The sequence below is a fragment of the Ruditapes philippinarum genome, unplaced genomic scaffold (genome assembly GCF_026571515.1).
Source record: "Ruditapes philippinarum isolate M1 unplaced genomic scaffold, ASM2657151v2 ctg6025_1_1_1_1, whole genome shotgun sequence".
Lineage (NCBI taxonomy): Eukaryota > Metazoa > Mollusca > Bivalvia > Venerida > Veneridae > Ruditapes > Ruditapes philippinarum.
The window spans coordinates 70,012-87,057 of record NW_026853454.1 but is presented as its reverse complement, the minus strand read 5'-3'; the positions used below and the strand labels follow the sequence as shown (position 1 = coordinate 87,057).

Here is a 17,046-nt window from a genome sequence, read left to right as displayed (position 1 = left end):
ATCACATCCTCAGCGTCTTCTTTAGTTGCCATCTCTCGTAGCTCAAGCCTGGCTCGAGCCTCAGTTAGCCGTATCATAGACTCCAGCTGCCTGGTAGTAATCGGAGTACTGTCCTGAGTCTGGTGCTGTTTGCGGAGCTCCAGGTAGAAACCTTGTATGGCCTTCGCAGCATCTGTTCCTATCTTTGGATGAACATATTTCCTAGCATAACCTATATACTAAAGATTTAAAAAAAATAAAGGTCCAGGTGGTTTGAAATAAAGCACTTTAATAGTAAAGGAATGTCAGTAAAAAAACATAAAATTAAATCCTGTATAAATTTAGACATGTTTAATAAAAAGAGGAAATTGGGGAGTGTCAGTTCAATGCAATACTAAAGGGCACCACATGCAGTGTTATAGCTGTTCTATCAAAAATTCTAAGTGAAAAAGGGGCATAACTCCAAAAATATTCCTTTCAGAATTATGGCCCATGTCTAACAACTGCACCTTGTCGTCATAATAAGCAAATATTCCAAGTTTCATGTTGATACCTTTTGAAATTGTTTGTATTTCAACCTACCTTTCTTAAAAGCTGAGCAGGAATTGGATCAAAAGGCTGATTCCTGGTTATTTTCAATCTTTCACTCAAAGGTTTGTCCGACTCCCAAAGTAATATTGAATCATTCATAATCGAACTCTAGAAATAATTCAATACAATGTCATAATGAACTGGTTATTCTGAAATGTTAGGACTTTTCAGAAAAAAATGTCATTAATATGTTTAGATACAATATCAGTAATAAATCATGTAAGTTTTTAACAAAATCAGAGGCCCTGAATTTTACGCCAGTTTTCTGCAATTACAGTTAATAGAGAACAACATGCTACTGTCTTTTGATATCGATTTCACCAGGCTCGGCTGATATGGGCTGGAAGGCCTAGGGCAATGCTTGCTGGCCCCTTTTTGCCCATATCAGTCAAGCCTGATAAAATTGATATCCAAAGATAGTCAAATATGTTTTTCTATTTATCTTGAAAACGCCTAAAAACAGTCAAAATTACAAAATTTGAAAGGCGATTTTTGTAGACAGGGTTTTTTTGTGTTTATAGTATTTTTGAAAACAAATTCCTCCGCCCCGCGAATTTAGATTCAACTTGAAAATGGCCACCATTTTCCTCTAGATTCAGGATTATTTCCTTTGATACAAGAATATAACAAGTGAATTTAATAGAATAAGATTCTAACCTTTAAAGCTGCTTGCCCCTAGATAAGGCCAAATATTTCAGGCCAAATATCAAGGAAATCAAACTTGAGAAAATTTACTAAGATTTTAGGAAAAGTATAAGGCATCAAGATTTGAATAATAATTAACATGTTATATGCGATAAAATACTGATCACAATATTTCTACTGTATGACTAACACAGCCATATATATTTTTCCAAATTTTGGTCTGTTTTTGGTAATTTGCATGCATGCCAATTGCAATGTGTAAATCAGTTGCTTTGTTCAACTCACAATTTTTTACTTTTAAGTACATTTCCAAAATTTTTCATAAAAGTTAGTATGAATCTGTAAAATATAATTTTAATGTTTGCTTTACTTGAATAAACTTGATATTTAAAGTGAAAATTTTATAAAAATTTCTTACTGTTGCTCCTGTGACACTCATTCTGAAATAAAGTGAAAAGTGAATTTTTTTAATCCTTGCAGGAAATCAATAACGGAAAATTTGTTTGTTTGTTTGTTTTTTATGCAGATATAAGCACATTGGCATTTCTCGACAGTAGGCCCACCTTAACAACTTTCCTTGATAACAAACTATTAATTACCAATTGTCCCGCCAGTGACTAACTGCTAATCCCACATGATTTATGAATATGCCGTGAAAGACAAAAGGCTCTAAGTCATAATTTCCAAAATAAAGTTGTCATGGAGAACTTTTTGCCCCGTCTCTCAAGGATCACACCAGGGACCCCGAATTAACAAATTTGATGCTCTTCTTTTTGAGCTAAGGGGGCATAAGGATGTAAGATAACATAAAATTGCAGAGAAAATATTACTAATAGATTATCAAAGGATCAAAATTTCTCAAATATCTTTCTAAAGACGTAAACAACATTCAATTTCCATTTTCAAGAGATGTATAGGCTACCTTGATCCAGGGGAGCTAAAAGCAACTAGAAATATGTCCATAGGACATGGGTGCCCCCATACTCCACTGTTTGGTCAATCTTATGACTCTACGTCAAATATTTTTTGCGCTACATGTGCCACAAGTTGAAAACTAAAAATCTTTTACCAAGTAAAGGGAACAAGAGGGCCATGATGGCCCTAGATCGCTCACCTGAATTATCAAACTCATCCAAACAATTACCTAGACAAGCATTCTGACCAAGTCTCATGACAGGTGAGTCAAAAATGTGACCACTACAGTGTTAACAAGGATTATCCATATTTGAGCAGTGCGACCTAGTTTTTTACCCAGGTGACACATATTCAAACTTGACCTAGAAATCATCAAAACAAACTTTCAGACCAATTTCCAGGATACTTGGATCAAAATAGTAGCAACTAGAGTGTTAACAAGATTTTTCTATTTTTAGCTCCGGTGACCTAGTTTCACATGCGATTTCGAACTCATCCAAGCAATTACCTAGACAAACATCCTGACCAAGTTTGATGATAATTGAGTCGAAAATGTGACCACTAGAATGTTAACAAGGTTTTTCCATATTTGGGCGGTGTGACCTAGTTTTTTCATCCAAGATGACCCATGTTCGATCTTGACTTAGAAATCATCAAAACAAACTTTCAGACCAATTAACAGAATATTTGGATCACAACAGTAGCCACTAGAGTGTTAACAAGATTTTTTCTATTTTTAGCTCCTGTGACCTAGTTTTTCATCCGAAATGTCCCATGTTCGATTTATTCCCAGCAATGACCTAGAAAAGTTTCCTGACCAAGTTTGATGACAATTGAGTCAAAATTGTGACCACTAGAGTGTTAACAAGGTTTTTCTATTTTTAGCTCCTGTGACCTAGTTTTTCATCCGAGATGACCCATGTTCGAACTCATCCGAGCTATCACCTAGACAAGCATCTTGATCAAGTTTGATGATGATTGATGCAAAAATGTGACCGCTAAAGTGTTAACAAGGTTTTTCTATTTTTAGCTCTGGTGACCTACTTTTTCATCCGAGATGACCCATGTTCGAACTCATCCAAGCAATCAACTAGATAAGCATCCTGACCAAGTTTGATGATGATTGATGCAAAAATGTGACCACTAGAGTGTTCACAAGGTTTTTCTATTTATAGCTCCGGTGACCTAGTTTTTCATCCGAGATGACCCATATTCGAACTCATCCGAGCTATTATCTAAACAAGCATCCTGACAAAGTTTGATGATGATTGGGTCAAAAATGTGACCACTAGAGTGTTCACAAGGTTTTTTCTATTTTTAGCTCCTGTGACCTAGTTTTTCATCAGAGATGACCCATGTTCGAACTCATCCAAGCAATTGACTAGACAAGCATTCTGACCAAGTTTGATGATGATTGGTTCAAAAATGTGACCACTAGAGTGTTCACAAGGTTTTTCTATTTATAGCTCCTGTGACCTACTTTTTCATCCGAGATGACCCATGTTCGAACTCATCCAAGCTATCACCTAGACAAACATCCTGACCAAGTTTGATGATGATGGGGTCAAAAATGTGACCTCTAGAGTGTTCACAAGGTTTTTCTATTTTTAGCTCTTGTGACCTAGTTTTTCATCCGAGATGACCCATGTTCGAACTCATCCGAGCTTTCAACTAGATAAGCATCCTGACCAAGTTTGATGATGATTGAGGCAAAAATGCGACCGCTAGAGTGTTCACAAGTAATTGTGGACGGCCGGACGGACGACGGACGACGGACGACGGACATTCACCGATCCTAAAAGCTCACCCTGAGCAAGCTCAGGTGAGCTAAAAAGTATCTATAATATATCCATAAGCAAACCGCATAAGTAAACATACTGACCAACATTCTTGTAAACTTTCAGGCCTACAGGTCAAATACTTTTTGAGCTATGCATAAACTAGTTGAAAATAGCAAATTTATACTAAGTCAAGGGCAATAACTCATAACAAAACTGATAAAAAAACACGAACAAAATCCAAGGTGCATTGCTTCACAGTGACGTTGATCATTATTCCTGCAAAGTTGACTGATTCTAACTAAAGAAACAAATAACACAACATAATGAAACTGTTTTTACTAAGTCAAGGGCAATAACTCTACAAATACTGGATAAATCCACAAGCGAAATCCAAGGTGCACAACTACATATGCTGATCAACATCCCTTTTAAGTTTCATGACTCTAGATTAAATACACACAACACAAATTGAAAAGTGCAAATTTTTATCAAGTCAAGGGCAAAACAAAAAAACAAAATAAATCCACTAGTGAAACCCCAGATGCAAAACTTCACATGCTGATCAACATCCCTGCAAAGTTTCATGACTCTGTCAAATACTTTTTGAGCTACATGTGACACAAGTTGAAAATTGCAAATTTTTACTAAGTCAAGGGCAATAACTCTACAAATACTAAATAAATCTACATGAAAATACCCAGGTGCACAACTACACATGCTGATCAACATTCCTGTAAAGTTTCATGACTCTAGTCAAATACTTTTTGAGCTACATGTGACACAAGTTGAAAATTGCAAATTTTTACTGAGTCAAGGGCAATAACTCTACAAATACTAAATAAATCCACCACGAAAATACCCAGGTGCACAACTACACATGCTGATCAACATTCCTGTAAAGTTTCATGACTCTAGGTCAAATACTTTTTGACAAAATGAGTATGGACGGACAGATTGATGAATGGATAATGGTAAATCTAAATGCCCCCCACCCCCTCTAAAGTGGGGGCACAAAAATCTAAACACTCTGGTAAATGTCATAAAAAATACAACATAGAATAAGAATAATTATTTATCAAGAAAGCTAAAACCCAAGACAAGAAACCTTACAAATATTGTAATAAATACAGTTGTAAAAATTTTTCCCCACCTGTTTTGTTTAGCATGAAGTGACATCACATGCTCAGACAGCATACTGTCCATCTCCTGTAATGTAATAAAACATTTTAAATATCATTCTTTTTCTTGGTCGGTTTTTATGTCTCACAAACACTGCAAGTCTTATGGCGACTTTTCAGCTTTACTGGTGAAGGAATATGTCAGGTGCCCCTCCGTGCATTATTTTAGGCACAGACACCAGAGAAAAATCGTTGACAATCAGTAACCTAGCTTGATTAATTTCTCACATGAAAGAATTTAAAGTCACTGGCAGAGATTCAAAGCCACTGCAGTGAGGAGAAAGTGGTTTCAAGTCAATGACCTCAACCACTCGGCCACAGAATAAATAACCAGACACTTAAATAACCAGATATCCTATGTATATATCTATGTGTATATCTTTGTCTATGTATATTCATCAGTATTTAATGCCTAGACTTTGATAATTTCACTTTAACAGCGAAACATTTCAATATAATTTCTTCAAAACCAATTTATAAATAATTTGGCCAAGTGGTATTTTAGTATTTTCAAGCATAAATCATAAAATAAAGGTAAATGTGCACCATCATGTGACAGGAGTGTCATTTCAATCTATTTTATGACCAACAGATAACAAGAGCCACCGCCGGGCGGGGGCAACGCTCGACTTTTTACTTTTTCTAAACGCAAACATAGAAAGGTTTGAACATATATTGATGTTTCCTTTTTATAAATTTAGTTGGTCTTGTCACATTAGTTTTGTTTATATATTTTGTATATATATGAATAGAAACATTAAGCATATTTCTAAAAATAGCAACAGTACGCAATTTCTAAAAATAGCAATAATGACGCAATTTCTAAAAATAGCAACAATGACGCAATTTCTAAAAATAGAAAAAAATGACGTAATTTCTAAAAATAGAAAAAATGACGCAATTTCTAAAAATAGAAAAAAATGACGCAATTTCTAAAAAATAGAAACAATGACGCAATTTCTAAAAATAGAAAAAAAAATGACGCAATTTCTAACAAGGGTGCCGTAGTCACAAAATACGCCCGTTTACGAAAAAGCTTTAGATGGAGATGGGGGCATTATGGATAAGTGTTATCTAGCAAGCAAGTTTTTATTCTTGGCACTGTGTTGTTAAATGAACCTTAAAACAAATCAATAGGGAAGATATGCACAGAATGTGTGACCTTGACCTTGGTCGCAGGGACCTGAATTTTATGCACGGCACTCAGCCTCACAATGATGAACATTTGTGCCAAATTATATTGAAATCCCTCTATGCATGTAGAAGTTTTGCTCCATACAAGTGTGTTTTTCTATGAGCTCTAACTGTGACCTTCACCTTTGACCTAGAGACTTGGTTTATGTGCAGGGCACTACGTCTCATGGTGGTGAACAATTCTATAAAAGTAACATTAAAATTCCTCCATGCATGTAGAAAATATGCTCCGGACAACATCTGGATATTTAATCATCTCCAGTGACCTTGACCTTGCAAAATATTAACCTAAATTAAATGTGTAACACCTGTAGTCATGATAGTTACCATTTTGTGCTACAATCCATCAATAAATGATGACTAAATGGTCCCTATAACCATCTTCAAATTTTTATCTGAACTTTGACCTCTATGTGTGACCTTGACTTTGGTCGCAGGATCTGAATTTTGCATGCGACACTCAGCCTCACAATGGTGAACATTTGTGCCAAGTTATATTGAAAACCCCCTATGAATGTAGAAGTTTTGCTCCGGACAAGCGTTTTTCAATGAGCTCTAAGTGTGACCTTGACCTTTGACCTGGAGACCTGGATCATGCATGGAGCAATACATATCATGGTGGTGAGCATTTCCATAAAAGTATTATAAAAATTCTTCCATACATGTAGGAGATATGCTCCCAGACAAAATCTGGATATTTCACCATCTTTAGTGACCTTGACCTTGCATATATTGACCTAAAGTACATGTGTCACAGCCGTAGTCATTATAATGACCATTTGTGTTACAATCCCTCAATAAATGATGATTAAATCGTCCCTATACACATCTTCATATTTTTATCTTTTTTTAAACGGGCGTATAAAAAGTACATGTAATTTAATAACTAAAAAATTCTGATTTAAAGATTTTATTCTAGGGAAATACATTTCATTACAATTCTTAATCTTTGAATGAGCTGAACTGATATTTACTTGAAAATTAAAATATAATTAAATTTCTATGAGAAAGTATTTACATTTGATAAGGTAATTACTGTATGATCTTTATGAACAAATACCAAGTCTACAGAACACCATAGTTATCACAGTTAAGTATCTTGACCAATGAATGAAACATGAAAATGTTACATTCTTTACAACATACTCAAGTCCAAGAAAGAGGATTATTTTATGCCCTTTGATTAAATTATATTTTTAGAAAATAGATCAAGGGGAGTGATTGTGTAAGTCATTTATGAACAAAGTAATAACTTTGTTGTCTCCCTTTGATTAAATTCTATTTACAAAATCTGGATATTTCATCATCTTTAGTGACCTTGACCTTGTATATATTGACCTAAATTATATGTATCACAGCCATAGTCTTGATAATGACCATTTGTGTTACAATCCCTCAATAAATGATGACTAAATGGTCCATATACACATCTTCATATTTTTATCTGAACTTTGACCTCTATGTGTGACCTTGACCTTGGCCGCAAGGACCTGAATCTTGCACGCGACACTCCGCCTCACAATGGTGAACATTTGTGCCAAATAATATTGAAATCCCTCTATACATGTGGAAGTTTTGCTCCGGACAAGCATTTTTCAATGAGCTCTAAGTGTGACCTTGACCTTTGACCTAGAGACCTGGTTCATGTGCGCGACACTGCTCCTCATAGTGGTGAACATTTATATGAAGTTTCATTAAAATCCCTCCATACATGTAGGAGATATGCTCCGGACAAAATTGGACGACGCCCGCCCGACCGCCAGGGGCGTTCCCATAATACGTCCCGTTTTTTAAACGGGCGTATAAAAAAGCAACAATGACGCAATTTCTAAAAATAGAAAAAAAGATGCAATTTCTAAAAATAGAAAAAATGACGCAATTTCTAAAAATAGGAAAAAAATGACGCAATTTCTAAAAATAAAAAAAATGACGCAATTTCTAAAAATAGCAACAATGACACAATTTCTAAAAATAGAAAAAATGACGCAATTTCTAAAAATAGAAAAAAATGACGCAATTTCTAAAAATAGCAACAATGACGCAATTTCTAAAAATAGAAAAAAATGACGCAAATTCTAAAAATAGCAACAATGCCGCAATTTCTAAAAATAGAAAAAATGACGCAATTTCTAAAAATAGACAATTTCTAAAAATAGCAACAATGACGCAATTTCTAAAAATAGAAATAAATGACGTAATTTCTAAAAATAGAAAAAATGACGCAATTTCTAAAAATAGAAAAACATGACGCAATTTCTAAAAATAGAAAAAAATGACGCAATTTCTAAAAATAGAAAAACATGACGCAATTTCAAAAAATAGAAACAATGACGCAATTTCTAAAAATAGAAAAAAATGACGCAATTTCTAAAAATAGCAACAATGACGCAATTTCTAAAAATAGAAACAATGACGCAATTTCTAAAAATAGAACAAAAATGACGCAATTTCTAAAAATAGAAAAAAATGACGCAAATTCTAAAAATAGCAACAATGACGCAATTTCTAAAAATAGAAAAAATGACGCAATTATATACATGTATATATATTTGATATATATATTTGATATATATATATATCTATATATGTATATATATATATATATATACATGCATATATATATATTTATATATATATATACCTGCATATATGTATATATATACACACACACACATTTATATATATATATATATAATACATATACTATACATACACACACACACCAATAAATGCACAATCTGAGAAAATTCAGTAATATAACCTTCAAGGTCAAGGTCATTAAAGAGCCCAAGCAAATTTGGGTTTGATAAACAACAAGGTCTGGTCCTTAACCCATTGCTTCATGAGCATTTTGTGAAAAATGGCTGTTTTCATTGAAAAGTCTCCCGTTACAAGTTCAAATTGCTATAATACTATAAAAAACTGCTCCAACACTAATCAAACTTGGCACAAATGTTGACTGGACCATTGCCCTTGCAACAACATGCTCAGGCTTAAATTTTCTGTTACCATGGCAACGAGGGGACATCTCAAAATTGCCAAAAATCACTATTTTGCATTGATTTTTTCCATCAAAATTGATTTCAAAGTGCTGCAACTTCTCAATGGATTGAGATAGAGTCAAATGCTTTTCAGCGTTGGTTACACGTTACCTTATGATCAATCTGGGGTCATTTACAGCCTCTCACAAGTCCAAAATTTTCTTGGCGATGAGGGGGACTCCGCCCCCCTTCAAACCCCCCCAAACAGAAGGGGGCACATCCCCCTTCTGGCAACCCCCTGATGTATCATTTGGTTGGGGGGCCGCGCCGAAAAAGAGGTCACTTTTTTTAACAACATTTCTCAAACAAAAACAAGTGTTTGGGGCCTAAATAAGGCATTTTTTCATCATTTGAGACAACAAAAAGGGGGGGGGGGGGGTGAAAAAGGCGTTAAAAGGCGTGTATATGAAGTAATGGGTTAAGAATGTTCTGTTATAATATGAAGTTTATCCCTTCAAAAATAGCAAAGTTACAGTCAGTTACTGCCAAAACAATGAAAATTTCAATAATTTGACCTTCAAAGGCAATGTCATTAATGAGTGAAGGTCAAGGTCTTTCGGTATATTTTTAACAGTTATCTTTGAAGATTATTATGTTCAAGTTTGAAGACAATCCATTCAAAAATAACAAAGTTACAGCCAATAATAGCCAAAAAATGAAAATTTCAATAATTTGACCTTCAAAGTCAAGGTCATTGATGAGTGAATGTCAAGGTCTGACTGGTTATTTTTAAGGGATATCCTTGAAGATTATTATGTTCAAGTTTGAAGACAAATCCATTCAAAAATAACAAAGTAACAGCAAATAACAGCATGAACAAGCAAAAATTGGACTTTTAACCTTGAAGGTCAAGGTCATTTATGGATGAAGGTCAAGGTTAGTGTGGTCTACTGAAAGGTCTTGTCCCAAGGGTTGTTGTGGCCAAGTATGAAGACAATACACCAAGAAATAAAAAAGTTATGATCCAGGTACAAGTTTTCGGACGGCAAGGGCAACGGCAACGTGGACGGCAACGGCAACGCCGACCTGACTATAACAATACCTCTACTTTTTTTTTCAAAAAAAAAAAAGTCGAGCTAAAAATGAAGTCCCTGGTGATATTACAGAATAATGATTTTTGAATAATTTCATTGTGTTTTTGGTCCAGTTTTATGTCACACCATCACAGGTCATAGGGCCACTTTTCAGCTTAACTGTGCATTATATCAGGCACAAAGGGGCACCTGAAAAGAACTGCTGATATTCTGTAAGTTAGCAGGATAGCTTCAACACATGAAAGAATCAAAAGTCCAAGTCAGGATTCGAACCCACAGCTGTGAGGGGCAAGTGGTTTCAAGTAACGACCTTACCCATGGATGCCCTACTTAAACTTCAATTTAAACAACAAGCAAAGTCATGTGAGACATAATAATATATGTAACCGTTAATATGATGACAATGAAAGTGATTTGCCTTTGCCACCAGTATAGGGCCGGGCCAACCTGCAAATCCATGCAGTCTGACCAGGCTCTGTAGTGTTCCTTGCTAAATTTTGTATTATGATAACAAACTCCCTAAATTTTCAAATGGACTGTTCCAAATTCAAATAAGGTCAAATCCATTACAGAAATTGAGTAGGTCAAAGGTTAAATATCATACTGACCTCATCTGGTTTATCAAGCAGGATAAAGACCAAATCAAACCTTGACAACAAAGCTGAACCCATCCTGAAAGAAAGTTATCACTTCCAACAACAATTTTCAACAAGCTGTTTACCTTACTAATTTCCTACATCTTTTATCCAAAATTAATCAAATAGTCAGTTTCCAATGTTTGATTGATAAGTTTGATGTCAAAACTCAAAATTGCATTGCTAAGTTAACTGCCAGTCAGTTTATTCTCTTTCAAAGACTTTGCCCAGTTGGTCAAAGCATCACATTTATTTGTCCAGTTGACTAAAGCATTGCATTTACTTGCCCAGTTGGCCAAAGCATCACATTTATTTGCCCAGTTGGCCAAAGCAGCACATTTATTGCCCAGTTGGCCAAAGCATCACATTTTTATTTTTGCCCAGTTGGCCAAAGCATTTCATTTATTTCCCCAATTGGCCAAAGCATCACATTTTTTTGCTGAGTTGGCCAAAGCATCACATTCACTTGCCCAGTTGGCCAAAGCATTGCCTACATTTGCCAAGTTGGCCCAATCATCACATTTTTTTGCCCAGTTGGCCAAAGCATCACATTTTTTTTTTGCCCAGTTGGCCAAAGCATCACATTTATTTGCCCAGTTGGTCAAAGCATTGCATTTATTTGCCCATTTGGCCAACTTTCATATCCCCCCTATTTATTTTCTTTGAATTTTGTAATCACCATTAGAATTTGTTCAGCTACCAGTTGCATATGGGCATACATGTAATATGTGAATCTGCAAAGATCTCTCTGAAGATTTTTGACTTGCAGGCATGTAGCTTGTTCAATATCAAAGACATTACACATATAGCTATAAGAGAGCCCAAGCAGATTTTAAACAAATTTCTCATAAAGGCACTATATACTTCTGTATCACTGTTTTACATCAAAATGTTTTTGCATGAATATCTTAAATCTCTATTATAATGGTTTCAGATATAGAGAATTCATGGTTGATGTTGGGATGGAGAAAGTTTATCCGGTGAGCGAGAAAGTGTATCTTGGGGGGCTTTAGCAATTAATTTGATTTATCCTTCTTTTGTCTACTTTAACAATGTTTTAAAATTATTTAAATCACTTCATTGATAATACAGCCTCTATATACATAGTTTTGTTTTGCTGCTTACCATGTGATGTCATCATAGGCTAACCATGTGACGTAAATGGCTAAAGAAAGTTATATTTATCCAGCAGATAATATAGACAGTAGCAGGATAAAACATATGCAGTGACTTACTTGAGATTTTCCGCAACAGTTTTAGCCTTGTTATAATGCCCTCCTACTGGGTTAGCAGCTGCTAGGATCGAAGTCCTCGCTGGTAAACTGAAATATAAAAAATATATGGTGCATGAAAGAAGGCACAAAATGGTATCTGTGGTTTCACTCCTGCAGTAAAAACTGTAAAGTTTTCAAATGACCAGAACAGTTCCTAGGGGTGTGGATCGTCGGGTAAGTGATGATCCGATCTGATCCACAATTCAGCACGTGCGATTCACAAATTTAACCACAAATCTTTTGGTTATCCAGACACCCATAAAAACATGAACATTAGTTTTGAAAACATGTTAATTTTTCTTAAAACAATACTAAACATTAATTTAATTATTCATTAAACATATTATATGCAATGCAAATATAAACTAGGTTGAAAAAGAGTCGCCCCAATATAAAATTCCACCAGCAAAATTTTCTTTCAATGAAATTGAGGAAAAAGCAGTTTGTAAAACATGCCATGGCAAATTGACTTATAGAGGTGGTACAACAAACTTGTCTAATCACATGAAAAGACAAGTATTTCCAAAAATTGGAAGTAAATTTTGCTGGTGGGATTTTTATATTGGCGCGACTCTTTTTCAGCCAATACATGTACTGTAATGTCACACTGACGTATTAACTTGCGTTTTTCCTAAAAATAAAACAGTCTTCAATACATGTCACGTCATTATAGATCTATACATAGCGACTAAAAATATTTATTTATTTTCATTTAAAAACAAGTGCTCAATAAAGATAAAGTGATTCCTTTTTCGAAACTAATGACTTCCTAGCTCAGCATCATGGTGCATGTTTGTTTACTTCCTGTCTTTAAAGAGCAAATTGTATTTAGGTAATCGTTGCATAATTCATACGCAAATTGATTTTTTTTTTACATTTAAAGTGTAAAAAACAGCGAATGTATAATAAACAAATAAAATTGCAATCCACGATCTCTGGACTGACGAATATTCGTACTCGGTTTTTCATTTTGATTCGTGATTATCCGAGTACTCGAATACTCGCCCCAGCCCTAACAGTTCCTGCACCATACATCAATTCTTTTTAAAAAAATTAAAAGTAACAGAGATATAATATCTTACCTGCATACTATCCCTGCTTTTGCAATGCTGATACTTTGCTGTTCCTGAAAATTTAAATAGGTTTTAATATTAACAAACTTCACAAGATTTTAAACAAATAAATACATATTTTATTTCGCAAGTTATTGGTTTAAACCAAAATAGAACAAGTTGTGTCTCAGCACAATACCAAAACCATGTCTCCACGCAATACTTAAATTGTGTCTCCACATCAAGCTAGCACATGCTAAAATTTTGACTTGATACAATATTTATGTTGCAAGTCCTCAAAATACAACAAGAGCCCGGTTTGAGCCGGGTGATGCTCCCCGAATAGGTTTTGGACACAGGAAAGTACACCTCTTGTAGTTTCAGAGTTATGTCGGTGGAAAAAGTTCAAAGTGCAATAATTCCAAAATTAGGCAAGGCAGAGTTACAGTTCTTTGCACTGCACATCTTATCAATGTGATCTATCAACCTACAAAGTTTCTTGATGAAATCTCTTATGATTTCCGAGTTATGTCCTGGACAATTCAAAAAGTAAAAATAAACAAAGGGCAATAACTCCAGAATTAGGAAAGGTAGAGTTATGATTCTTGTGCACTGCACATCTACCCATTGAGATTTATCTACCTACAAAGTTTCATGTTGATATCTCTTATAGTTTTACAGCTATGTCCTGGACAAGATTTTTCTAAAAGGGGAGATTATTCAAATATAAGGCTTAACAGAGTTATGGTTCTTTTGCACTGCACCTCTACTCAATGAGATCTATCTACCTACAATGTTTCATGTTGCTATCTCATAGTTTTAGAGTTATGCCCCGGACAAGATTTTTCTATAAGGGGAGATAATTCAAAAACCAGGCAAAATAGAGTTATGGTTCTTTGACACTGCACTCCCCCTCAATGCCCTCTACCACTGTATGAAGTTTCAGCAAATTATCTCCAAGGGTTTTCAAGTTATGTTCCGGACAAAGTTCAAGTTCAAAGTATTAAAATAAACAAAGGGCAATAACTCCAAAATTAGGACAAAAAGAGTTATTGTTCTTATGCACTGCACATCTACGCATTGAGATCTATTCACCTACAAAGTTTCATGTTGATATCTCTTATAGTTTTAGAGTTATGCCCCGGACAAGATTTTTCTATAAGGGGAGATAATTCAAAAAACCGGGCAAAATAGAGTTATGGTTCTTTGACACTGCACTCCCCCTCGATGCCCTCTACCACTGTATGACGTTTCAACAAATTATCTCCAAGGGTTTTCAAGTTATGTTCCGGACAAAGTTCAAAGTATTAAAATTAACAAAGGGCAATAACTCCAAAATTAGGATAAAAAGAGTTATTGTTCTTATGCACTGTACATCTACCCATTGAGATCTATTCACCTACAAAGTTTCATGTTGATATCTCTTATAGTTTTAGAGTTATGCCCCGGAAAAGATTTTCTATAAGGGGAGATAATTAAAAAACCGGGCAAAATAGAGTTATGGTTCTTTGACACTGCACTCCCCCTCGATGCCCTCTACCACTGTATGAAGTTTCAACAAATTATCTCCAAGGGTTTTCAAGTTATGTTCCGGACAAAGTTCAAAGTATTAAAATTAATAAAGGGCAATAACTCCAAAATTAGTTAAAAAGAGTTATTGTTCTTATGCACTGCACATCTACCCATTGAGATCTATTCACCTACAAAGTTTCATGTTGATATCTCTTATAGTTTTAGAGTTATGCCCCGGACAAGATTTTTCTATAAGGGAGATAATTCAAAAACCGGGCAAAATAGAGTTATGGTTCTTTGACACTGCACTCCCACTCGATGCCCTCTACCACTGTATGACGTTTCAACAAATTATCTCCAAGGTTTTTCAAGTTATGTTCCGGACAAAGTTCAAAGTATTAAAATTAACAAAGGGCAATAACTCCAAAATTAGGATAAAAAGAGTTATTGTTCTTATGCACTGCACATCTACCCATTGAGATCTATTCACCTACAAAGTTTCATGTTGATATCTCTTATAGTTTTAGAGTTATGCCCGGGACAAGAATTTTCTATAAGGGGAGATAATTCAAAAACCGGGCAAAATAAAGTTATGGTTCTTTGACACTGCACTCCCCCTCGATGCCCTCTACCACTGTATGAAGTTTCAACAAATTATCTCTAAGGGTTTTCAAGTTATGCTCCGGACAAGACAACGGACAGACAGACGGACAGACGGACGGACAGACGGACAAGGCGCCGACTATATGCTCCCCTGAAATTTTTCGGGGAGCATAAAAATTGTCAAATGTACAATGTAACCTCTGATAACCGAACACCTGTAAGACTGGCCAAAAATTTCGAAATTTAAAAGTTTCTGGAACTCAGAAGTTCGGAATTATCTGAACAAGTAGAAACATTAAACATCAATTGTGATAAAAAATATATGGAGCTGATTAAATTCATAAAATGGCAAAATTGTAGGACTTTTTATGTAGTTTATTACTAAATTGGAAGATACTGACATTTTGAAGGCTCTACAATCTCAATTATAATATTCCTTCGCACTTTTTTCAATTTCCGGACTTTTAAAGTAAATCTGAATTGATATAACCCAAATTTTACCAGAACAAAACCTTCAGAATTTAGAAGTTCTGAATTCATAGGTATTCATTACAAAGAAAACAGGAGAAATTCCAGTACCCTGAAAAATGTTTGGATTTCAGAAGTTTCTGGATTTTAGAAGATCCGGAATTTGAAAGTCACACTGTACTTAAGTTGTGACTTGGCACAATAAAATACTAAATTGTGAAAAAGCCTCGACTCAGCACAAAACTTATGTTGTTTCTCAATATAATACTAATGCACTATTCACTGCTTTGAATTCAAACAAAGGGAAGTTTCCATATCTACTTTTACAAAGGAGTTTAAATAAAACAAGCTGTCTTTAGTTACACAATTTAACCCTCTGCATGGTAGGAAAATTATCATCAGCCAATCAGCAAAAATGCTTGTCATCTAAATTTTCATTTGAATCTCATTTTTCTTGAAATATAAAAAATTAATGATGTAAGAATGGGCCCTGATAAGACAGAGCCACTCGGTTTTTGGTTTGGGACAAGTTGTTGTTTTGTTTGTTTGTTTGTGTTTTAAGTCACATCAACACAGTATGGTCATTTGGTAGTCCTCAGGTGCCCTTCTGTGCATTATTTCAGGCACGAACTGGCACATGAGTAGAACCACGGATGTTTCAAAAGCTAGCTACATAGCTTCCTTACATGAAAGAATCCAAAGGCCCTGTCTGGATTCGAACCCACAGCGGTGAGGGGCAAGTGGCTTGAAGTCAACGACCTTAACCACTCAGCCACGGATGCCCCAAGTTGTTTTGCAAATGGTATTGTGATTGCTGTTAAGCAGGCTAACAGGTAAAAATTTACTTACCATAGCTTCTAGAAGGGCCTGATGTTGGTTTGACATTTTATCAAACTCATCAATACAGCAGCATCCCTGGTCGGCCAGAACGAGCGCCCCAGCTTCTAGGGCATAGTCCCCAGATCCGCCATCTTTAGATAATGTCACCTGTTATATACCACAGAAATAATACATTAATTCCAAAGCTTTACAGCAAATAAAAGTTTCATCACAGAATAGAACAACTTACCATCAGTTAAACAAATGACAGTAACAGGGAATTAATTTTTTGAAATTAAAATTTTTTAAATTAAAATGCTGTTTT

The 17,046-nt window shown here is 35.0% G+C and overlaps 1 protein-coding gene across 1 annotated transcript in view; it reads right to left on the bottom strand.

Annotated features, from left to right (window-relative positions):
* LOC132736903 (DNA helicase MCM8-like) overlaps positions 1-17,046 on the bottom strand; it is a gene marked incomplete at its 3' end in the record, with an annotated part of 76,458 nt that continues 59,412 nt past the window's right edge. The window contains 8 exon segments of the mRNA XM_060724116.1: positions 1-218; positions 562-678; positions 1,634-1,655; positions 5,062-5,117; positions 10,967-11,030; positions 12,229-12,315; positions 13,350-13,393; positions 16,752-16,889. Of these exon segments, the coding sequence (XP_060580099.1) occupies positions 1-218; positions 562-678; positions 1,634-1,655; positions 5,062-5,117; positions 10,967-11,030; positions 12,229-12,315; positions 13,350-13,393; positions 16,752-16,889 (746 nt within the window).